Source organism: Lipophrys pholis (assembly GCF_963383615.2).
Source record: "Lipophrys pholis genome assembly, chromosome: 1".
Lineage (NCBI taxonomy): Eukaryota > Metazoa > Chordata > Actinopteri > Blenniiformes > Blenniidae > Lipophrys > Lipophrys pholis.
Window position 1 is genome coordinate 23,428,124 of NC_137635.1, and position 24,694 is coordinate 23,452,817.

The 24,694-nt window shown below is 51.0% G+C and overlaps 2 protein-coding genes across 4 annotated transcripts; both read right to left on the reverse strand.

Moving 5' to 3' along the window:
* Window positions 1–575: 575 nt before the first annotated feature.
* Window positions 576–24,622, reverse strand: galk1 (galactokinase 1). Of its 3 annotated transcripts, none has more exons than XR_013935232.1 (9): window positions 24,308–24,567; window positions 22,367–22,559; window positions 21,102–21,221; window positions 20,457–20,592; window positions 19,985–20,166; window positions 13,914–14,064; window positions 13,165–13,327; window positions 5,165–6,021; window positions 633–911 (listed from the first exon to the last, which is right to left on the reverse strand). XR_013935232.1 is itself a non-coding variant. In XM_080460264.1 (8 exons), exons 1-8 carry the CDS (start codon window positions 24,470–24,472, stop codon window positions 834–836), a joined length of 1,188 nt encoding a protein of 395 aa, XP_080316390.1. In that variant the 5' UTR covers window positions 24,473–24,622; the 3' UTR covers window positions 576–833. The 3 variants fall into 3 exon arrangements, 1 of the variants encoding a protein (XP_080316390.1); XR_013935233.1 differs by having other exon boundaries at window positions 639–911; window positions 5,165–6,095; window positions 24,308–24,586; XM_080460264.1 differs by lacking the exon at window positions 5,165–6,021 and having other exon boundaries at window positions 576–911; window positions 24,308–24,622.
* LOC308109846 (BTB/POZ domain-containing protein KCTD21-like) lies at window positions 8,619–10,591 on the reverse strand (the record flags this gene model as incomplete). Its single annotated transcript, XM_080463653.1, has 2 exons — window positions 8,619–9,083; window positions 10,178–10,591. The coding sequence occupies 2 exons, from the start codon at window positions 10,589–10,591 to the stop codon at window positions 8,619–8,621; spliced, it is 879 nt and encodes a 292-aa protein (XP_080319779.1).
* Window positions 24,623–24,694: the final 72 nt, after the last annotated feature.

Sequence of the window (24,694 nt, forward strand, 5' to 3'; positions counted from 1 at the left end):
GAACTAGCTACTGAACAGGTACTTCAACTAGCACCAGATTCTTTTTCGTGGTAAAGCCCTACATGTGTTTTTTCTTACTCAGTAACTGAAGAACTCCTGCTTCAGGATTTCAGACAAACTTTCTTCTTCAGAAGATTCTGCTCAAACATCCTGCAACGATTCCTGACCTGAACTACTGCCTGAACTACTGACCCAAACTACTGACTGAAGCTACTGGCTGAATTACTGACTGACCTAAACTACTGGCCTGAACTACTGACCTAAACAACTGATTGAACTACTGACTGAGCTCCTGACCTAAACTACTGACTGAACTACTGACTGAACTAGTTACTAATCTACTGGCCAGAACTTCTGACCCAAACTATTGACTGAACTACTGACCTGAATTACTGACAGAATGACTGATTGAACTACTGGCTGAATTACTGACCTGAATTACTGACAGAATGACTGATTGAACTACTGGCTGAATTACTGACCTGAATTACTGACAGAATGACTGACTGAACTACTGACTGGACTACTGACTGAACTACTGACTGAACTACTGACTGGACTACTGACACCCCTGAGACTCTTTTGGACAAATGTGAGATCATATTTTTCTAAATCATCACACAAACAATGGTGGAAGTACAGTCGACTGTCAAGTTGTATTTAGTGAAAACGTCCTTCACAATAAAACAATCAACCAGAGGAATCAATGAGAAGAAATACATCCCATATTGATTTAAAACATTGAGGCTGTTTGGCACCAGACGGTACAGATGCAGACAGATGTTGGTGGAGCAGTGATGAAGAATTATGACAGCAGACAGCTGGTTTGGAGGTCAGAGGTCAAAGGTCAGAGCTCGAGCTCCTTCTGATGCAGTCGTCACGAAAAAGGTCGGAGTTCCACTGTAGCGCTCCTGTTGGAAGAAACAGACACCGTGAGACACCAGCCACAACATTATGACCACCTGACGGTCCAGACACAACATCATGACCAACTCAAGACCAGCGTCAACATTATGACCACCTGAAGGTCCAGTCACAACATTTAGGGCTTTTCCACCAAAAGAACCAGGTTCTAGTTCAGGTTCTAGTTCAGTTCTTAATGAGCACTCCAAAGAAGCGGTGGTGTTTCCATTGTCAGGGAGCCCGTAGAGCCAGGTCATGGCGTCACTACAGAACGTGATACGTCACTGGTTCCACCAATGTAGCGAGGTTTCATCCGAGGTTCAGGTCGGACTAGATGGAACGACCCGGACCAAACCACTGTTACAGTCCATCTCCTGGTTCCTGGATCCTGCCGGTGCTACATTGGTGGAACCAGAAACGTACCACGTTCTGTAGTGACGCCATGACCTGGCTCTACGGGCTCCCTGACAATGGAAACACAACCGCTTCTTTGGAGCTGCTGAACTAGTACCTGAACTAGAACCTGAACTAGCACCTGAACTAGAACCTGAACTAGCACCTGAACTAGCACCTTAACGAGTGCCTGAACTCGTACCTAAATTGGTACCTGAACTAGCACCTGAACTAGTACCTGAACTAGCACCTGAAGTAGTACCTAAACTAGTACCTGAACTAGCTACTGAACTAGTACCTGAACTAGCTCCTAAACAAGTACCTGAATTAGTACCTCAAGTAGCACGTAAACTAGCACCTTAACGAGCGCCTGAACTCGTATCTAAATTAGTACCTGAACTAGCTCCTGAACTAGTACCTCAACTAGCACCTGAACTAGTACCTCAACTAGCACATGAACTAGTACCTCAAATAGCACCCGAAATAGCTCCTGAACAAGTACCTGAATTAGTACCTCAAGTAGTACCTGAACTAGAACCTTAACGAGCGCCTGAACTAGTACCTAAATTAGTACCTGAACTAGCTACTGAACTAGTACCTGAACTAGCTCCTAAACAAGTACCTGAATTAGTACCTCAAGTAGCACATAAACAGTACCTTAACTAGTACCTCAACTAGCACCTGAACTAGTACCTCAACTAGCACGTGGACTAGTACCTCAACTAGCACCCGAAATAGTTCCTGAACTAGTACCTGAACTAGTACCTCAACTAGCACCTGAACTAGTCCCTGAACTAGTACCTGAACTAGCACCTGAACTCACTCCTGAACTCACTCCTGAACTAGCACCTGAACTAGTACCTCAACTAGCACCTGAACTATTACCTGAACTAGTAATAGTGGACACCGTGGACCACAACATCTTGATGTCCCGGCTGCAGCACCTGGTGGGCATCCGTGGTACTGCTCTGGCCTGGTTTAAATCCTATCTGGCAGACAGAACCATGTGTGTTAGCCTTGCTGGCTCTGAATCCTCCTCTGCTCCTCTCACATATGGGGTTCCACAAGGCTCAATTCTAGGGCCCCTGCTTTTTTTCCCTGTACCTTCTCCCACTGGGTTCTGTCCTCAGGAAACACGGCATCTCTTTTCACTGTTATGCAGACGACAGCCAGATTTATGTCCCACTTAATAAGAAAGATGCCCCCTCACTGTCCCCTCTCCTGTCCTGCCTTGAGGACATTAAAGCCTGGATGGCTTTAAACTTTTTAAGTTTTAATGAAAACAAAACTGAGGTGATGGTGTTCGGGCCCAGTGGCTCCTGCAAACCCCCTCTTTTTGACCTGGGTCCCCTGGCTCCACATGTGAAGCCAGTGGTTTTGAACCTAGGTTTTAGAATGGACAGTGATTTTAAATTTGACTCTCAGATTAGGGCAGTGGTAAAGTCCAGCTTCTTCCACCTCAGAAGGCTTGCAAAGGTAAAGACCATTCTGGCACAGCAGCACTTTGAAACAGTAATCCATGCTTTTATTACATCCCGGCTGGATTACTGTAATGCACTTTATGTTGGAGTCAGCCAGTCGTCCCTCGCTCGTCTCCAGTTAGTCCAGAACGCTGCAGCCCGCCTTCTAACTGGAGCAGGTAAGAGGGAGCACAGAACACCTGTTCTGGCGTCTCTCCACTGGCTGCCTGTGCATTTCAGAATTCGTTTTAAGATTCTTTTATTTGTTTTTAAATCTCTGAATGGTCTTGCCCCGCCCTACCTCTCTGAGCTGCTCCACCCCTACACCCCTGCTCGGTGCCTCCGGTCAGCTGATCAGCTTCTTCTGGAGGTACCGAGGTCCAAACGAAAGCTCAGAGGGGATAGGGCCTTTTCTGTTGCAGCCCCTCTGTTGTGGAATGAGCTACCACTGCCCGTCAGACAATCCTCCTCACTGTCCACTTTTAAAACTAATCTTAAAACCCACTTTTATTCCTTGGCTTTTAACCATGTTTGAGACTCTGTCCCTGGTTTTATTGTTGCCAATCTATTGTTTGTTTATTGTATTTCACTTGTTTTTACGCTTTACTGTACTTTTTTATTTTGTCATTTATTGTAAAGCACTTTGGCCTCAGCCACAACTGTTTTAAAGTGCTGTATAAATAAAGCTGACTTGACTTGACTAGTACCTCAATTAGCACCTGAACTCGCTCCTGAACTCCCCCCGACGGATCTGAAGCCTCACAGCCAAGAGAGTATCACTCCATAGTGATACACTGACCCAGTCACCGTCTAACTCACTATTTCCTGCCTCCAACAACAAACAGCCACACAAACCAGAGAAGACGTCACTGAATGAACCTGAGCATGCGGTGGTGAATTGGTGAAAATAAGACATGAGCTGGTATGAAGATGTGAGAGAAGCAGAGCCAAACGCTTAAAGTCTGAGGAAGGAAGTTCAGAGATGAAGGAACAGGAAAGGAAGCGTTTATGTTTGGAGAGAGAGATTTCCTCTTCTGCCGTCACACATCTTCCCCCCTCAGCACTTCCTCCACAATAAAATGACTGAGTCCTCCAGGGCCCAGACCAGACCACCTGGCCTCCAGGGACAAGAAAAGCCGAGCTGCAGTGTTCCAGATGTTCCTTTAGTGAGAGACGTTACTGCTGAATCAGCAGCTCGATTATCAATAGAACTGATTGATTATCAACTGTGACAAGGTGTGAAAATAAACAGTCCCACTGCCGAGTCAGCATACAAATAGCACAGTGACAGTCGTGTGTAAAACTGCACTGTGGAGGTTCTGCTGCTGGAGACAGACGACCTACCCCATGATGTCACTCTCCCCCATGATGTCACTCTCCCCCATGATGTCACTCTCCTCTGACCCCCATGATGTCACTCTCCTCCATGATGTCACTCTCCTCCATGATGTCACTTTCCTCTGTCCCCCATGATGTCACTTTCCTCTGTCCCCCATGATGTCACTCTCCCCCATGATGTCATTCTCCCCCATAATGTCATTCTCCTCCATGGTGTCACTCTTCTCTGACTTCCATGATGTCATTCTCCTCCATGATGTCACTCTTCTCTGTCTCCCATAATGTCACTCTCCCCCATGTTACTCTCCTCTGACCCCGATGATGTCAGTCTCCTCCATGATGTCAGTCTCCTCCATGATGTCAGTCTCCTCCATGATGTCATTCTCCTCTGACCCCCATGATGTCACTCTCCTCTGACCCCCATGAAGTCATTCTCCTCCATGATGTCATTCTCCTCCATAATGTCATTCTCCCCCATAATGTCACTCTCCTCCATGATGTCACTCTTCTCTGACTCCCATAATGTCATTCTCCTCCATGATGTCACTCTTCTCTGACTCCCATAATGTCACTCTCCCCCATGATGTCACTCGCCTCTGACCCCCATGTCATTCTCCTCCATGATGTCACTCTCCCCATGATGTCATTCTCCTCCATGATGTCATTCTCCTCTGACCCCCATGATGTCACTCTCCTCTGACCCCCATGAAGTCATTCTCCTCCATGTCATTCTCCTCCATAATGTCATTCTCCCCCATAATGTCACTCTCCTCCATGATGTCACTCTTCTCTGACTCCCATAATGTCATTCTCCTCCATGATGTCACTCTTCTCTGACTCCCATAATGTCACTCTCCCCCATGATGTCACTCGCCTCTGACCCCCATGTCATTCTCCTCCATGATGTCATTCTCCCCCATGATGTCACTCTCCCCCATGATGTCATTCTCCTCCATGATGTCACTCTCCTCCATGATGTCATTCTCCCCATGATGTCACTCTCCCCATGATGTCACTCTTCTCTGACTCCCATAATGTCACTCTCCCCCATAATATCACTCTTCTCTGACCTCCATGATGAGAAGGTGAAGGGCGACGCTCCACCAGGAGGTGAAGAGCGACGCTCCACCAGGAGGTGAAGAACGATGCTCCACCAGGAAGTGAAGGACGACGCTCCACCAGGAAGTGAAGGACGACGCTCCACCAGGAGGTGAAGGACGACGCTCCACCAGGAGGTGAAGGACGACGCTCCACCAGGAGGTGAAGGACGACGCTCCACCAGGAAGTGAAGGACGATGCTCCACCAGGAGGTGAAGGACGACGCTCCACCAGGAAGTGAAGGACGATGCTCCACCAGGAAGTGAAGGACGACGCTCCACCAGGAAGTGAAGGACGATGCTCCACCAGGAAGTGAAGGATGACGCTCCACCAGGAGGTGAAGGACGATGCTCCACCAGGAAGTGAAGGACGACGCTCCACCAGGAGGTGAAGGACGACGCTCCACCAGGAAGTGAAGGACGACGCTCCACCAGGAAGTGTAGGAAAACGCTCCACCAAGAGGTGAAGAGCAACAACGGTCTACCAGTGTGACTCCATCAGTCGACAGGTTAGAAGACTGTTACTGCTGTAAAGCCTGTTAATGCTCTTCAGAAAGATCAGGCTTCATCTTCAAAATGTCAAGAACATGAGTCACAGGAACGTCTGTAAACTTTGTTAATTATGTTAATTTAATCTTTGAACAGAACCGAGACATTCCAGTTTGAAGCGACGACTCGTCATCGCAGAAAGAATTTAGAATTAATAAAACACAGATATCAAGCGAAGGTCAATCAAACCGATCAGGTTGTCTGTCCATCTACACAGTGCTGGAGCTCATCCCAGCTTCCTGTGGGCCATGGAGATTCACCTGGACAGAAGGCAGGTACACCTGGACAGGTCAGGGCAGATGAGGACAGGTGAGGGCAGGTGATGGCAAGTTAGGACAGGTGAGGGCAGGTACACCTGGACAGGTGAGGGCAGATGAGGACAGGTGAGGGCAAGTTAGGACAGGTGAGGGCAGGTATACCTGGACAGGTGTGGGCAGATGAGGACAGGTGAGGGCAGATGAGGGCAAATTAGGACAGGTGAGGGCAGGTACACCTGGACAGGTGAGGACAGGTGAGGATAGGTGGGGACAGGTGAGGACATGTGAGGGCAGGTACATCTGTCCAGGTGAGGGCAGGTACACCTGGACAGGTGAGGGTGGGTACACCTGGAGAGGTGAGGGCAGGTGAGGGCAAGTTAGGACAGGTGAGGGCAGGTACACCTGGACAGGTGAGGACAGGTGAGGAGAGATGAGGATAGGTGAGGACATGTGAGGGCAGGTACACCTGGACAGGTGATGAGAGGTGAGGATAGGTGGGGACAGGTGAGGACATGTGAGGGCAGGTACATCTGGACAGGTGAGGACAGGTGAGGACAGGTGAGGGTAGATACGCCTGGACTAGGGCTGCAAGTAACGATTATTTTGATAATCAATTAATCGGTCGATTATTTTTTCGATGAATCGGAAAAAGAAAACAAAAAACATCTCAAATTGTAGGATCAGTTGATAATGAACGAACCAAACACCAAATATGTTATGGTTATTTAAAAGCACGTAACTGAATCAATATATATATATATATATATACACACACATGCACATGTATGTAAGAGTTTTAATAATTATTAAATCTGATTTAATTTACTTCAGGGACCACATAAAGTCCAGTTTCATCCTGAGTGGACCAGACTGATAAAATATTACTATAATAACCTTTAAATTTACTCTCATGGTCACAGTGTGTGTAATTAGATTATCTATATTTTTACCAGATCAAACAGTTCGTACTGACAATGATTACAAACTCAACATGAAGTCAATTTTAGTGAAACATTCTGGTGCAAAATACAATGAAATGTCAAAATAAAACTAGTATAAATCCTCTATAAGCTCCTTGCTTGGTGGGACCAGACTGGACCTCTTGGTGGGTTCTGGTCCTCGGGTCTCATGTCCTCTGCTGGAAAGGGAAAGTCAAACTAACGTAGAGGAGCTTCACCGCAGCTCTGTGCTGCGGGGACGCGGCGAGGATTCAGATCTCAAACTAACTTCCTGACACCACAACGTCTGAATATTCCAATAATCTGGTCCAGCACAAGTATTTTGGCCGTTTTTCGTTCAGCTTGAAATTTACCAGGAGAACCTGTCTGTTGTCCTTGTCAGCAGGTTGTCCTCATTAAGGTGCGTTAACAGGTAAATATGTGTCTGTGCAGTGACGTGTCCAGTACAGGGTGGAGCTCTTACCAGATCTGCTCCTCACAGGTTCTACTGTACCGCCTCCGCCTCGCTCCGTTCACCTGGCTCTGCAGGTGGAGGTTCTGCTTTTAAACTTTATTTCAGTCAGCCAGCGTTGATGAAGCTCTGAAGGTGGAGTAAACGGCTCTGCAACATGGCGAGTACCGCATAAATCACGCGACACAATGAATCGATTATGAAATTCGTTGCCAAACACTTTTTATAATCGAATTTTAGCGATTCGTTGTTGCAGCCTGAGCCTGGACAGGAGAGGACAGGTGAGGGCAGGTACACCTGGACAGGAGAGGGCAGGTGAGAGCAGGTGAGGGCAGGTACATCTAGACAGGAGAGGCCAGGTGAGGGCAGGTACATCTGGACAGGTGAGGACAGGTACATCTGGACAGGAGAGGGCAGGTGAGGGCAGGTACATCTGGACAGGTGAGGACAGGTACATCTGGACAGGAGAGGGCAGGTACATCTGGACAGGTGAGGACAGGTGAGGGCAGGTACACCTGGACAGGAGAGGGCAGGTACACCTGGACAGGTGAGGACAGGTGAGGGCAGGTACACCTGGACAGGAGAGGGCAGGTACATCTGGACAGGTGAGGGCAGGTACATCTGGACAGGTGAGAGCAGGTGAGGGCAGGTACATCTGGACAGGTGAGAGCAGGTGAGGGCAGGTACATCTGGACAGGATAGGGCAGGTGAGGGCAGGTACATCTGGACAGGAGAGGGCAGGTGAGGACAGGTACATCTGGACAGGTGAGAGCAGGTGCGGGCAGGTACTTCTGGACAGGTGAGGACAGGTTGCCAGTCCTCCTCCAGCTCGATGGATGTGCCCAGCCCGCCCTGGGGATGTGCTCGGCCTGCTGTTTATGGGTGCTGGCTGGACTCCGCGGCAGAAGGAGCCCTGCCATGTCTAGCCTGTCCCGTCCAGCCTGCCCCGTCCAGCCTGCCCCGTCCAGCCTGTCCCGTCCAGCCTGTCCCGTCCAGCCTGCCCCGACCAGCCTGCCCCATTCAGTCTGCCCCGTCTGTCCTGCCTCTGCCTCGTCCAGCCTTGGTCCCTGGTTGTGTCAGCTGCTGTATGTATTCAGACTGAAGAGCGACTGTGAGGAACAAAGTGATCCTCAGAGGACAAAGAGAACACGGTCATCATACGTTCCCTGTTATTTTGCATCAGTGAAGATTCATTCAGTCCCGTTCAGACTTCATCCCTTCACAAGTCGAAGTGAAGCGCAGTGAAGAATCTCTGCCGGGTCTGGACTGACCAGATCCACTCGAAACCCTTCGGCCAAAGACAACTTCAGCAGCTCCTCCACAAAGCTCTGCATGTCGTTGATCTGGCGGCCGCTCGGCGGCAGGTTGGGCTTGTCGTCCGGAGGCGTGGCCTCGGGGTTGTTCACGGCCAGCCCGCGGTAGCGCTGCTTGTCGTACTGGTCCTGCGGGAGTCCGTCTGGCCTCGGCACCCACTCCAGCTTCAGCTGGTCCGGTCTCTGGTTGCACTGGTGAGGACGGGCGAGGCCCTGGGACGTCCTGTAGGAGAACCGCTCGCAAAGTCGAGACAGGAACGCTCTCCAGGTACAGAAAACCTCCACAGTTAACGCTCGGACTGAGCACGTGCGAAGCTCATAGTTTTCTGGCCCGTGGCGCAAGTTAAAGTGGAGAAGGTTCACCTGTGAAGACAGGAGGAGAACATGCTGACCATGAACAATGTACACAAAGGAAGCTCCACGTTCTGCTGAAGCATCGACAGGAAGCTCCACGTTCTTCTGAAGCACCGACAGGAAGCTCCACGTTCTGCTGAAGCATCGACAGGAAGCTCCACGTTCTTCTGAAGCACCGACAGGAAGCTCCACGTTCTGCTGAAGCACCGACAGGAAGCTCCACGTTCTGCTGAAGCACCGACAGGAAGCTCTACGTTCTTCTGAAGCACCGACAGGAAGCTCCACGTTCTTCTGAAGCACCGACAGGAAGCTCCACGTTCTGCTGAAGCACCGACAGGAAGCTCTACGTTCTTCTGAAGCACCGACAGGAAGCTCCACGTTCTTCTGAAGCACCGACAGGAAGCTCCACGTTCTGCTGAAGCACCGACAGGAAGCTCTACGTTCTTCTGAAGCACCGACAGGAAGCTCCACGTTCTTCTGAAGCACCGACAGGAAGCTCCACGTTCTCCTGAAGCACCGACAGGAAGCTCCACATTCTGCTGAAGGCCCATGTTTTTCTGAAGCATCAACAAGGTCCAGGTTCTTCTGAAGCACCAGTAGGAAACACCTCCATGCCGGCCCTACATGAGTGACTTAATTCTGCTGCAACTGTGAGTGAAACATAGTGAAGGAGCCTCCACCAGCAGCCTCCACCAGACGCTGGAACGCTTCACCTCGAAACCTACACCGGGAACCTGAAGCACTTTCTTCCCAGAACCTGGATGGCGCGAGAACCAAACTCCACCATGACGGCCCACGAGGAGGAAACAGCTCTGGTTCAGAACCAGACTTGTCTTAGTGATTCCTCCTGATCAAGCAACTCCTCAGCTTCCCCTGACGGGCAACGGGCAATGCCTGGTAGCTGCAACTCTCTGCTCTGGAGTTACTCAGATTACCTTCAGTTCCTTCTCTTCGATTGACGGTCTTACAGTCTCCATTGTTCCTGAAGCACGGTGGTTCTGGTTACGTCTGGTTCCGGTTTGAAAGTTACAACAGAAAGAGAAGAGCTCCTGCTGAAAACCAATCTTTAGTTTCATGACGTTGTCAGAGTGACACCAACACACCTTGGAGTCACAGTTGACAATAACCATGGCGGCCAGAGGCGCGGCCGTCAGGCTGATGGGCGCCGCTGCCGTCAGGCGTCCGGTCTCTTCCATCAGCGGGCGGATCTGGAAGAAGTCGGCTTCCCTCCTCAGCAGCGCCAGGTCCTTGAACCCATAGGGCAGATCCAGGAAGCCACTGCGCAGGTAATTCAGGACGTAGCGGAAGACTTTCCCGTCCCGGTCGATGAAGACGTTGTCGCGCTCGTCCCTGAGCACGGGGATGTGTCCAGTGAACATGGCGCCGAGCATCGAGTCGCGGTGCCGAGTCAGCGTGTCTAGGGTCGTTGTGTAAACCCGTCCACCGACGTTCAGGGACACCGGGTCCCGGACCGGCGGCCCGGTGCTGCCGTCCTCTGGAGTGTTGAGGTTCGGCATGTTGAGAAGCCGCGAGACGACACAGCCACCGGGACACGACTGGTCAGCGAGACGACGCAGCCACCGGAACACGACCGGTCAGTGAGACGACGCACGACCGGTGAGGAACTCTGCCCAGTTGGATGCCAAAGCTCAGGATTATAGAAAAATGGTTTCTGCTGCAGCTCATTTCCCGCAACGGTCTTCCTCAGGAACGAACCACATCTCGAGGGACTACTAGAAACCTGGACCCGGAGGACCAGAACAAACCTGGACCTGGTAGACGGAGTTGGTCTCAGTCAGATCAGAGGAGAAAGTCAGCGGTGACTCACCAGCTGATCACTGGACACTTCAGTCTGCGTCCGGAGAGGGTGGCAGCCTCGATCTGTCACTGGGGCTGTTCGTGGGGGGGGGGTTAGGTACTGGGGCTGTTGGGTGGTGGTGGGGGGGTGTTCAGACACTGGGGGGAGCATTCAGACACTGGGGCTGTCTCGGGGCGACACGGCGGGGATCCTGATCTGAAGCCTCCAGAAAGCAAAGGATCTTGTATGAAACAGAAACAGTGGACTGTTAGACGGATGCTCTGCCACGAGAACAATGGAGCTCCTGTTCCACTGCTCGCAGCGAGGCAAGCAATGAACAAAGCTCCACAGCAGAGGGACCCTCACACATTTCAACGCAGCGCAGAAAAGTTGTCCCACCAGGATCTCCTGAAACCTGCCGCTCAGTATAATATTAAAATGTAAAGTTTGGCTTTAAATATCAATAAAGAAATAAAATGACACAACATGACTAAAGTAATGATATGTGATGATGCCGGTGCTCTGCCCTGTGGGGGGTTCTACTTACACCAGCAGGGATGAGCAGACAGTGCCTCTAACACTACCACCTCTAATCACTAGGTGGGGTAATGAGTCCCTTCAGTGCGTGGCCACTAGGTGGGGTAATGAGTCACTTCAGTGCATGGCCACTAGGTGGGGTAATGAGTCACTTCAGTGCGTGGCCACTAGGTGGGGTAATGAGTCCCTTCAGTGTGTGGCCACTAGGTGGGGGTGATGAGTCCCTTCAGTGCGTGGCCACTAGGTGGGGTAATGAGTCACTTCAGTGCGTGGCCAGGCCTGATCCCAACACTAGGAGTAATCATGCATGTAAGACACGCGTGCTCGCTTAACTGCGAGCTTAAGTGCTAACTCTGTGGCAGTGTCCCACCTGGACCACTAGAGGGCACCGTATGACGGCAGGAAGCTGCTCCAGCTACAGACAGAACAACTTGCACAGCAGAAGGAACCTGAAGGAATCAGTCCAGGACAAACAGTAGAACCTGTGAGGACCTGGTAAGAGCTCCACCCTGTACTGGACATGTCACTGTGCACCAACACACCGTTAACTCACCTTAATGAGGACAACCTGCTGACGAGGACAACAGACAGGTTCTCCTGGTAAATGTCAAGCTGAGCGACACTGAAACGACCAGAATACCTGGACTGGAGCAGATTACTGGAATATTCAGGCCGGTGCTACATGATGTCCTCAGTACTACACTCTGGGTTCACTTCCATGCCAGTAACGTGAGTAACGATCCTAGAAATCCTTGCAGAGGGACGGAGCCTAGTGCACAGGGTGGAGGACCAGTTTGACGTCACGAGTCCTTAAGTTTGACTTTCCCTTTCCAGCAGAGGACATGAGGCCCGAGGACCAGAACCCACCAAGAGGTCCAGTCTGTCCCACCAAGCAAGGAGCTTATAGAGGATTTATACTAGTTTTATTTTGACATTTCATTGCATTTTGCACCAGAATGTTTCATTAAAATTGACTTCATGTTGAGTTTGTAATCATTGTCAGTACGAACTGTTTGATCTGGTAAAAATATAGATAATCTAATTACACACACTGTGACCATGAGAGTAAATTTAAAGGTTATTATAGTAATATTTTATCAGTCTGGTCCACTCAGGATGAAACTGGACTTTATGTGGTCCCTGAAGTAAATTAAATCTGATTTAATAATTATCTTGTATACATCGTATATACTTGTGTGTGTGTATATATATATATATATATATATATATATATATATATTATATACTGTACATCTTGTATTCAGTTATGTGCTTTTAAATAACCAGAATATATTTGGTGTTCAGTTTGTTCAATATCAACTGGTCCTACAATTTGTCCTCGAGACCCGTCCCTCTGAAGAGAGGACACATGTCTTCAGGGGACACTTGCCCTTGGATTGTAGGGCGTCTCTACATCACAGGTTTTACTGTACTGAAGTATGTTGTTTCTTCATTTACACAACATTTTCACAGCAGGTTTGGACAGATCCAGTGGACTGTACAATGGACAGATCCACTGGACTGTACAGTGGACTGTGCAGTGGACAGATCCACTGTTCAGTCCAGAAGACACAGGATGTAGTGGCGGCCTTTGAAGTTAGCACACTAGCTACCGAGCGCTAGCCTGTCCTCTTGTAACGTCACTTGGCAACACAAAGAGCAGGAGGACTCCTGCAGCTCCAGATCCTCCCCATCAACACAATGAAGGGGAAGACTGACGAAGAAGGAGCATGGAGTGTGTGACGGAGGACTAACCTGAAGGTGGAGTATGGCCCTGTGGACGGCGCTGGCCTGCAGCAGAGTGACGGTGCAGCCGCCGAAGCCTCCACCCGTCATGCGGCTCCCGTACACTCCCTCAACCTCCATGGCGGCAGACACTAGCTGGTCCAGCTCGCTACAGCTCACTTGGTACAGATCCCTGACGGAGAAACATGGCGGAGAAACATGATGGAGAAACATGGCAGAGAAACATGACGGAGAAACATGGCGTCACAAGACACATCCTGCAGTGGCTCGCCTGGACTGCTGCAACTCGCTGCTCCACCTGCTGTGATCCGCTGCAACCGCCTGCCCCATCCACTGCTCCACCTGCTAAAGCCCACTGCTCCACCTACTGTGACCCGCTGCAACCGCCTGTCCCACCCGCTGCTCCACCCGCTGCTCCACCCACTACAGTCTGCTGCTCTAGCTGACCTGCTGAGATCTGCTGTGACCCAAAGCTCCTCCTGCTAAGATCTGCAACGGCTCACCTTGACCGCTGTGACCCACTGCTCCACCCACTGTGACCCACTGCTCCACCCAATGTGACCCACTGCGGCACCCACTGTGACACACTTCTTAACCCCCTGCTCCACCCACTGCTTCAGCCACTGTGACCCCCTGCTCCACCTACTGTGACCCGCTACTCCACCCACTGCACCCTGCTGCTTCACCCACTGCATCCCACTGCTTCACCCACTGCATCCCGCTGCTCCAACCACTGCATCCTGCTGCTACACCCGCACCTCAGAGACTCGTGGCTTTGCACCATCAGTCGGCCGAACTGGTGGTAGTCTCGTCGCTTCAGCGCCTCCACAGCGTCCAGCGTCCGGCGGATCTCCTGGATGACGTGGTGAGCTCGTCGGAACGTCTCGTCGTCCATCCGGCTTCTCGCTTCTGAAACACGATAAAGTTAGAAACCAGGTGAACGTCGCATCTGAATGTTGCAGAAAATTACAGGCTGACGCAGAAAGTAGTGATGTATAATCTGACGATACTCCACCAGAGCAACGCAGCAACCACAGGAAGCAACTTCAACCTGCAGCAACCCCAGGAAGCAACACGAAATGCTAACCTCTAGAGTGCTGCAGGCACAATGCTAAATGCTAACCGAGCAGGGGTCCTCAATAGGCGGCCCAGGAGCCTCCTGTCCACATCAAGGTGGAATAAAGTGGGATGTGTAGGGAAAATGTGCTGCTCTAACTAGTTTGGACCTCATCCCACACCGTAGTCGGAGCCAGAGTCTGTGTGTGTCTGACGTCAATACTTCAACGCTGCTCTGCTCAGACGTCCACAGATTTCAATTTCACGACCCGCCAAGTAAAGTGAAGATTAAAGAAAGAAACAACCTGAGCTGCAGCGTGAAAAAGCTTCAGTTGATCTGTGACCGGACTGAACAGGTTAGTTTATATTACCGACCCATACTTGACCTGCAGCAGACCAGAGCGGTGCGCTGCAGCAGGCTGCTGAGACGTTGCTCAGGAATGTGCTGAATCAGGAGAATTTGTTCTATTCAGTTGTGTATTTTTCTGTGAGAGACGTGTCCAGCTGCCAGGACGCACCGAGCAGCAGAGGACACGAGAGTCACCGTCTCAGGTGCGTCTGGAGGAGGCGCCGGGTAGGTCAGGTCAGCAACTGAGTTTAAAAACATGTGACTCCACCCCCCCAGGTCTTCTCCCAGCAGCTACTGACCAGTGGACACACTCCAGAGCGCTCAGCATTCAGAGAACCTCCATGGAGTTGATCAGAGAGGAGGATGCGGCAGGGAGCGAATGCTGACACTCTGTAGAACACATCACTACTAATCCACATGCTCAGTTACTAACTTCACCAGTACAGGTGGTTCTTTTGTCCCCCCCACCTTGTCCTGTTCAGCGGCTTGACCAAACAATATGATGTGATCTAGAACCTTCTGGAGTCAACAGGAAGAGACTTGGAGTCTCCTCCTGCTGCTGCTTTATTAGAAGTTGGTATGGCTGCTGTACACGACCGGGGGGGAACACTCAGAGAGAGAGAGAAGAGAAGAGAAGTTATGGGGGAGGGGGGAGGGGGGAGGGGACAACATACAATATCCTTGTTGTGCTACATATATTATTTGCAGTTATCACACTGATCCAAATACTTTCTAACTGTTATTAGATTAAACCAGCCTGAGCAGCTCTATCTAGACAGTAACATGATTTCCTAGATTAAACCAGCCTGAGCAGCTCTATCTAGACAGTAACGTGATTTCCTAGATTAAACCAGCCTGAGCAGCTCTAGCTAGACAGTAACGTGATTTCCTAGATTAAACCAGCCTGAGCAGCTCTATCTAGACAGTAACATGATTTCCTAGATTAAACCAGCCTGAGCAGTTCTATCTAGACAGCAACGTGATTTCCTAGAATAAACCAGCCTGAGCAGCTCTAGCTAGACAGTAACGTGATTTCCTAGATTAAACCAGCCTGAGCAGCTCTATCTAGGCAGTAATGTGATTTCCTAGATTAAACCAGCCTGAGCAGCTCTATCTAGGCAGTAACGTGATTTTCTAGATTAAACCAGCCTGAACAGCTCTATCTAGACAGTAACATGATTACCTAGACTAAACCAGCCTGAGCAGCTCTATCTAGACAGTAACGTGATTTCGTAGATTAAACCAGCCGGAGCAGCTGTAGCTAAACAGTTACGTAATTTCCTAGATTAAACCAGCCTGAGCAGCTCTATCTAGACAGTAACGTGATTTCCTAGATTAAACCAGCATGAGCAGTTCTATCTAGACAGTAACGTGATTTCCTAGATTAAACCAGCCTGAGCAGCTCTATCTAGACAGTAACGTGATTTCCTAGAATAAACCAGCCTGAGCAGCTCTATCAAGACAGTGACATGATTTCCTAGATTAAACCAGCCTGAGCAGCTCTATCTAGACAGTGACATGATTTCCCAGATTAAACCAGCATGAGCAGCTCTAACTAGACAGTAACGTGATTTTCTAGATTAAATCAGCCTGAGCAGCTCTAGCTAGACAGTAACATGATTTCCTAGATTAACCAGCCTGAGCAGCTCTATCTAGACAGGAACATGAAGCAGGAACATGAATTAACAAAGAAGCAATAACAAAAGAGGAACATGATTTTTAGAGTTTGATTAAATGATGACAGAGAACAAGCAACTCCAGAAGCACCTTTAGTGAGGAGTGGAAGTGTGTGTGTGTGTGTGTGTGTGTGTGTGTGTGTGTGTGTGTGTGTGTGTGTGTGTGTGTGTGTGTGTGTGTGTGTGTGTGTGTGTGTGTGTGTGTGTGTGTGTGTGTGTGTGTGTATGTGTGTGTGTGTGTGTGTGTGTGTGGTTTGTCCACTGGGTGTGGTCGGAACTGTTGCAGGGGGACCCGTAGCGAGAGCCCCTCCAATCCCGGCGGCAAAGCCCGCCGCATCCCCGCTACCCCCACCCCCACCTACCGCTACCAAGCAGCAGAACCACGAAAGCGGCTTACCCCCACCAGAAAGGGGAAGGCACCACACCAGGGCCCCGACGCCCAGCACCCCCACCCCATTCCAGTGGGACCACCCCCGGCCCAGAGCCGAATCCCCCACACACACATCCCCCAGGACTCCACAGGCCAGGCCGCAGCCTCCCCAACATAGACGCAAGCACCCCCCCAGCCCGCAGAGTCGTCTTCCTCCCAGGCGGTGGACGCGGGCGCTGGTTGTCCTGTCGTCTTTCTCCCAGGCGGTGGACGAGGGCGCTTGTTGTCCTGTCGTCTTGCTCCCAGGCGGTGGACGCGGGCGCTGGTTGTCCTGTCGTCTTGCTCCCAGGCGGTGGACGTGGGCGCTTGTTGTCCTGTCGTCTTGCTCCCAGGCGGTGGACGCGGGCGCTTGTTGTCCTGTCGTCTTGCTCCCAGGCGGTGGACGCGGGCGCTTGTTGTCCTGTCGTCTTGCTCCCAGGCGGTGGACGCGGGCGCTTGTTGTCCTGTCGTATTGCTCCTAGGCGATGGACGCGGGCGCTGGTTGTCCTGTCGTCTTCCTCCCAGGCGGTGGACGCGGGCGCTTGTTGTCCTGTCGTCTTGCTCCCAGGCGGTGGACGCGGGCGCTGGTTGTCCTGTCGTCTTGCTCCCAGGCGGTGGACGCGGGCGCTTGTTGTCCTGTCGTCTTGCTCCCAGGCGGTGCACGCGGGCGCTTGTTGTCCTGTCGTCTTGCTCCCAGGCGGTGGACGTGGGCGCTGGTTGTCCTGTCGTCTTGCTCCCAGGCGATGGACGCGGGCGCTTGTTGTCCTGTCGTATTGCTCCCAGGCGATGGACGCGGGCGCTGGTTGTCCTGTCGTCTTCCTCCCAGGCGGTGGACGAGGGCGCTTGTTGTCCTGTCGTCTTGCTCCCAGGCGGTGGACGCTGGTTTTCCTGTCGTCTTGCTCCCAGTAAAGTTTGTCTTACAAGCTGGGAGCCGCCATGTTGGATTGACCTGGATGACGTCACACTGGAATCACTGCTCAGGACAGTACAGCTGGTTCTTGATCTTCTTGAAGATTCATTGGAGCCAAAAAGATGTTCCAGGAATGTCAGGCCCATTCCAGAACCATCTTCAGAAGCATTAGGTCACATTAAGAATGTCAGGAATGTGGAGGAATGATGGAAACATTAGTAACCGTCTGATAGTACTGCGAGTAGAAGAGTGGAGGATTGAGTGGAGGAGTGAGTGGAGGTTTGAGTGGAGGAGTGTTCTTCACCTCCGATCTCTGGCTTAAAGAAACAGAAACTTTGTGATGCAACATAAATCAGAGGAATGTCCTCATCCCATCACTTTTCTCTCTCTTTCTCTCTCTTGATTGGTCAGTCAATTCATTCATTTTGTTTATTTGGCTTCTGACTGGTTTATTAGAACACAAAATACTACAATAGTACTAATAACTTCATTTATGAAGCAGTTTTTATACTTCAAATGCAACAGAGCACAATAAATTAATGAGTTGGGAAGAGAAACCAAAGCAGGACTGAAACAACAATTATGGAATTTAAAAAGTAAGAGACTGTAAATGTCTCCTGTATTTCTGTCTCCGTCTCTCTGTCTCTGTCTCCGTCTCTCTGTGTGTGTGAATAATTAGATTGTTGGTTTTACACTTAGTTTTTTCAAGAGTACTTTTTTATGTGACCCTCAACACAAGTTTTTAAAGTCCCATCTTAAATTATTACTACAACCACCTTGAGTACTACTAGTATAATAACAATGATAACAACAATAATAATAGTAATAAAGGAAACAGGAGCTAACATTTGCTAATAAAACAACTTTTACTGACGTAGTGTAAAAAACCCAGGACGGTTCCGGCCCCTCCAGGGCAGGCTGCTCTGGGTTTGGCCCTCGGGGGGCCCTGGTCTGGAGTCCAAACCTCACTGCAGAAGGTTGGATCCAGAACTGAACTAATACATCTGGAGTCTTCATCGTGTTCCAGGTGGAACTGGAACCTTGGATTGGATTGTGGAGGGTGATGAGGTGGTGGAAGGTGACAGAAGTGATGGAGGTTGATGAGGTGACAGAGGTGGTGGAGGTGACAGAGGTGGTGGAAGGTGACAGAAGTGATGGAGGTTGATGAGGTGACAGAGGTAGTGGAGGGTGACAGAGGTGATGGAGGTTGATGAGGTGACAGAGGTGGTGGAGGGTGACAGAGGTGATGGAGGTTGATGAGGTGACAGAGGTGGTGGAGGGTGACAGAGGTGATGGAGGTTGATGAGGTGACAGAGATGGTGGAGGGTGACAGAAGTGATGGAGGTTGATGAGGTGACAGAGATGGTGGAGGGTGATGAGGTGACAGAGGTGGTGGAGGTTGATGAGGTGACAGAGATGGTGGAGGGTGATGAGGTGACAGAGATGGTGGAGGGTGACAGAAGTGATGGAGGTTGATGAGGTGACAGAGATGGTGGAGGGTGATGAGGTGACAGAGGTGGTGGAGGTTGATGAGGTGACAGAGATGGTGGAGGGTGATGAGGTGACTGAGGTGGTGGAGGTTGATGAGGTGACAGAGGTGGTGGAAGTGACAGAGGTGGTGGAAGGTGACAGAAGTGATGGAGGTTGATGAGGTGACAGAGGTGGTGGAGGTGACAGAGGTGGTGGAAGGTGACAGAAGTGATGGAGGTTGATGAGGTGACAGAGGTGGTGGAGGGTGACAGAGGTGATGGAGGTTGATGAGGTGACGAAGATGGTGGAGGGTGATGAGGTGACAGAGGTGGTGGAGGTGGCAGAGGTGGTGGAAGGTGACAGAGGTGGTGGAGGGTGATGAGGTGACAGAGGTGGTGGAGGTGACTAGGTGGTAGAGGGTGATGGAGGTTGATGAGGTGACAGAGGTGGTGGAGGTGACAGAGGTGGTGGAAGGTGACAGAAGTGATGGAGGTTGATGAGGTGACAGAGGTGGTGGAGGTGACAGAGGTGGTGGAAGGTGACAGAAGTGATGGAGGTTGATGAGGTGACAGAGGTGGTGGAAGGTGACAGAGCTGGTGGAGGTTGATGAGGTGACAGAGGTGGTGGAGGTGACAGAGGGGGATGAGGTGACTAGGTGGTGGAGGTGACAGAGGTTATGGAGGTGACAGGTGGTGGAGGTGATAGAGGTTGTGGATGTGACAGAGGTGATGGAGGGTGATGAGGTGACAGAGGTGGCGGAGGTGACTAGGTGGTGGAGGTGACAGAGGTTATGGAGGTGACAGGTGGTGGAGGTGATAGAGGTTGTGGAGGTGACAGGTGGTGGAGGTGATAGAGGTTGTGGATGTGACAGAGGTGATGGAGGGTGATGAGGTGACAGAGGTGGTGGGGGGTGATGAGGTGACAGAGGTGGTGGAGGTGACAGAGGCTGTCGTGCTCACCCTGCAGATCCTCCATGCTGGCCTCCCTCAGACTGTCCCTCCCCAGGGTGGAGGCGGCTTCTTGGCACTGCTTCCGCCTGCTGGGATACTCGCTGCCCGTCAGACGGTGCTTGACGTTGGAATCGGTGACGAGGACCACCAGAGCCGGGTCCAACAGGGGGACGGTGGAGAACTCCAGTGACCTGGTCCAACAAGACCCGTTAAAACCACCAAACATGGGATCGGATCCAGGATCTGGACTCATCTCATCACAAAGCACCAGAACCTGGAGCTGCAGGTTCCTCTTAAGATCCAGAAGGTTAGAACTGGACTGAGCGTTCTGCAGCTTCACTAACAAGACAGTGTTCAGTAAGGAAACACTTTGTTCAGTCAAACACAAACATTCAGACTGAAACCAGTATTCAGCGTCTCGTCCTCCAACCGGCAGTCAAAGGGTTAAAGGATGTGTCCCCCTATGTCCTCGTACTTGTACCTGCAGTCAATGAGTAGGGCGTGGCCTGCCTGGCCCAGAACCGACACAAACTGATCCATGATGCCGCACGGGACGCCAGCGTGACTGTGCTCCGCCTGCTGGCACGCCACCGCTTTGGACACCAGGTCACCGTCATCTGAGAGGAGACATGAGAGACACTTAAGATCAATGAGACCTAAGATCAATGAGACACCTGGGATCAATGAGACCTGGGATCAATGAGACACCTGGGATCAATGAGACACTTGGGATCAATGAGACCTGAGATCAATGAGACACCTGGGATCAATGACTGACGTAGGTTTGAGTGATACTGTCAGAGGTTAGCGTGATACTGATGGAGGTTTCAGTGATACTACAGAAGTTAGAGCGATACTGACTTAGGTTTGAATGGCTGACAGAGGTTTCAGTTATACTGATGGATGTTAGAGTGATCCTGACGGAGGTTAGCATGATATTGACGGAGGTTTGAGTGACTGACGGAGGTTAGCGTGATACTGACGGAGGTTTCAGTAATACTGACTGAGGTTTGAATGGCTGACGGAGTTTCAGTTACACTGATGGAGGTTTGAGTGATACTGAAGGAGATCTGAATGACTGACGGAGGTTTTAGTGATGTTTTATGAAGAAGACAATGGATCTCACCTGGGTGGAGCTGCTGCAGGAAGGTGTAGAAGGCGACCTCCAGAGAGGCGGAGCTGGACAGACCTCCACCTAGGGGCACACTGCTGACGACCACCGCCTTAAAGCCCCGGACAGGCGGACCTGAGGCCCAACGGAAAACATGAGAACCAGCTGAGGAACCAGAGAACATGAGGACTAACTGAGGAACCAGAGAACATGAGAACCAGCTGAGGAACTAGAGAGTATGAGGATCGGCTGAGGAACCAGAGAACATGAGAACCAGCTGAGGACCCGGAGAACATGAGAACACGAGGATCAGCTGAAGAACCAGAGAACATGAGGACCAGCTGGGGAACTAGAGAAAATGAGGACCAGCTGAGGAACCAGAGAACATGAGGACCAGCTGAGGAACCAGAACAAGAGGACCAGCTGAGTAACCAGAGAACATGAGAACCAGCTGAGGAACCAGAGAACACGAGGACCAGCTGGGGAACTACAGAAAATGATGACCAGCTGAGGAACCAGAGAACATGAGGACCAGCTGAGGAACCAGAACAAGAGGACCAGCTGAGTAACCAGAGAACATGAGACCAGCTGAGGAACCAGAGAACACGAGGACCAGCTGAGGAGCCAGAGAACCAGAGAACATGAGGACCAGCTGAGGAACTGGAGACCGTGAGAACACAAGGACAAGCTGAGGAACCAGAGACCATGAGAACACGAGGACCAGCTGAGGAGCCAGAGAACATGAGAACAGGAGGACAAGCTGAGGAACCAGAGAACATGAGAACGTGAGGACCAGCTGAGGAACCAGAGACCATGAGAACAGGAGGACCAGCTGAGGAACAGGAGCAGAACATCACCTTGCTCTGTGACATTCACCAGGTGATGAAGAGGAACATAAAGATTATACCATAATACGGTAATGAAGGTGTTTCTGACTTCACACTGACATCTAGTGGCCTCAGATGGTATCTACTGAATATTGTAGAATATTAGGATTTTAATCAACTGCAGCCAAACAACAAAGTGACCAAGAGACGGGAGAACATGGTAACCTAGCAACAGAATGGGCAATACACCCAACAGCTTCATTAGTCTTTCAGTTCAAATCAGTTTAAAATTATTTAAAGCTCATGAAAAGAGTAACAATACAGAACCTGTGACATGAGAACCCACTTTTACCAAAAAGGACAGGAGAGCGAACATTAATTAAGCTATAAGCTGAGTAACGATGTTCCAGCGACGCAGTAACGATGTTCCAGTAACGATGTTCCTGTGTTTACCTCTGTAGTGTTGGATCACACCCTTCACGTAGTTGGCCCAGCGCGGCGACTCCAGAGGGGGCAGTGGCGACCCCAGGGGGGGCAGCACGAAGTCCACCCTCCGAGGTTCGTCAGCATCCTCCGTCGCTGTTACCACGGTAACATCCAGACCCGGCACCTGCTTCCCCACCACCACAGTAACCAGGGGCAACGCCTGCACGGAAGAAGTGCTATTGCTACTACACAGTACAGTGAAAGTAACCTTCTCACGACGGTCTGAAACCGCCGGCGTCCCCTGTCCAACGGTCCAACAGTCCAACGGTCCAGCGGCCCAACAGTCCAACGGTCCAACGGTTCAACAGTCCAACGGTCCAACGGTCCAACAGTCCAACGGTCCAACGGTCCAACAGTCCAACAGTCCAGCGGCCCAACAGTCCAGCGGCCCAACAGTCCAACGGTCCAACGGCCCAACCGTCCAACGGTCCAACAGTCCAACAGTCCAACGGCCCAACGGTCCAACAGTCCAACAGTCCAACGGTCCAACGGCCCAACAGTCCAACGGTTCAACAGTCACTGGCTGCTCTCTCTCCATCAGTAGCTGCTCTCTCTATCACTGGCTGCTCTCTCTATCACTGACTTCTCTCTATCATCACTGGCTGGTCTCACTCCATCACTGGTTGTTCTCTCTCCATCATCACTGGCTGCTCTCTCTCTCTATCGTTACTGGCTGCTCTCTCTATCATTACTGGCAGCTCTCTCTCTCTCTCTCTCGTCACTACCTGCACTTTCTCCATCATCACTGGTTGCTCTCTCTCCATCATCCCTGGCTGCTCTCTCCATCACTGGTTCCTCTCCCTCCATCATCACTGGCTGCTCTCTCTCCATCACTGGCTGCCCTCTCCATCACTGGCTGCTCTCTCTCTACCACTGGCTGCTCTCTCTATCATCAATGGCTGCTCTCTCCCTATCATTACTGGCTGATCTCGCTCTATCGTCACTGCCTGCTCTCTCTCTATCACTGGCTGCTCTCTCCATCACTGGTTGCTCTCTCTACATTATCACTGGCTGCTCTCTCCATCACTGGTTGCTCTCTCTACATTATCACTGGCTGCTCTCTCCATCCCTGGTTGCTCTCTCTCCATCACTGGCTGCTCTCACTCTCTATCACTGGCTGCTCTCTCTCTATCGTCACTGCCTGCTATCTCTATCATTACTGGCTGCTCTCTATCACTGACTGCTCTCTCCATCACTGGTTGCTCTCTCTCCATCATCACTGGCTGCTCTCTCTCTATCGCCACTGCCTGCTCTCTCTCTATCATTACTGGCTGCTCTCTCTCTATCGCCACTGCCTGCTCTCTCTCTATCATCACTGGTTGCTCTCTCTCCATCATTACTGGCTGATCTCTCTCCATCATCACTGGCTGATCTCTCTATATCATTACTGGCTGCTCTCTCTCTATCACTGACTGCTCTCTCCATCACTGGTTGCTCTCTCTCCATCATCACTGGCTGATCTCTCTCTGTCGTCACTGGCTGCTCTCTCTATCATCACTGGTTGCTCTCTCCATCACTGGTTGCTCTCTCTCCATCATCACTGGCTGCTCTCACTCTCTATCACTGGCTGCTCTCTCTCTATTGTCACTGCCTGCTCTCTCTATCATTACTGGCTGCTCTCTCTCTATCACTGGTTGCTCTCTCTCCATCATCACTGGCTGCTGTATCCCTATCATTACTGGCTGCTCTCTCTCCATTGTCACTGCCTGCTCTCTCTCTATAATTACTGACTGCTCTCTCTCTATCACCACTGGCTGCTGTGGGTGTCAGTGGATTATTCCAGGTGAGGTCAGTGGATAATTCCAGGTGAGGTCAGTGGATTATTCCAGGTGAGGTCAGTGGATTATTAAAGTGAGGTCAGTGGATTATTCCAGGTGAGAGGATTACCGTGGATTAGGGATTATTTACCATCGGCAGCACGAAGCCCTGGTTGTAGTCGGTGTGCTCCCCGATCAGGTTGACTCTCCCCGGGGCGCACACTGCCACCTGGGGGGCGTCTCCTCCAAACTCCTGACCGAACCGGAAGCGGGCCGCCGCCAGAAGGTCGGCCACGGCGGGGATCGAACCGGCCATGAGGCGGTGAAACTGACCGGGCAGTCCACTGCACAAACAGACACACAGACACCCGCTCACACGCTCCCTCTCCGGTGTCCGGATCCGGTCCTGGAATGTTTACTACCGGAAAGTAATCGCGTCGGCAGCGTGTTGACGTCACGTACATACGTCACGTGCGGAGTGACGTAGTGCGTCAGCGCGTCTGCCATGTTGGACCGGGCAACCGGAAGTGGAGCAGGT

Coding starts and splice junctions, on each gene's coding strand:
- galk1 (XM_080460264.1), bottom strand. CDS start 24,472: ATGGCCGGTTCGATCCCCGCCGTGGCCGACCTTCTGGCGGCGGCCCGC. Junction 21,222..22,366: donor TGTGATCCAACACTACAGAG/GTAAACACAGGA, acceptor GTTGGGCCTCAG/GTCCGCCTGTCCGGGGCTTT. Junction 20,593..21,101: donor CCTGCAGCAGCTCCACCCAG/GTGAGATCCATT, acceptor GTCTCCTCTCAG/ATGACGGTGACCTGGTGTCC.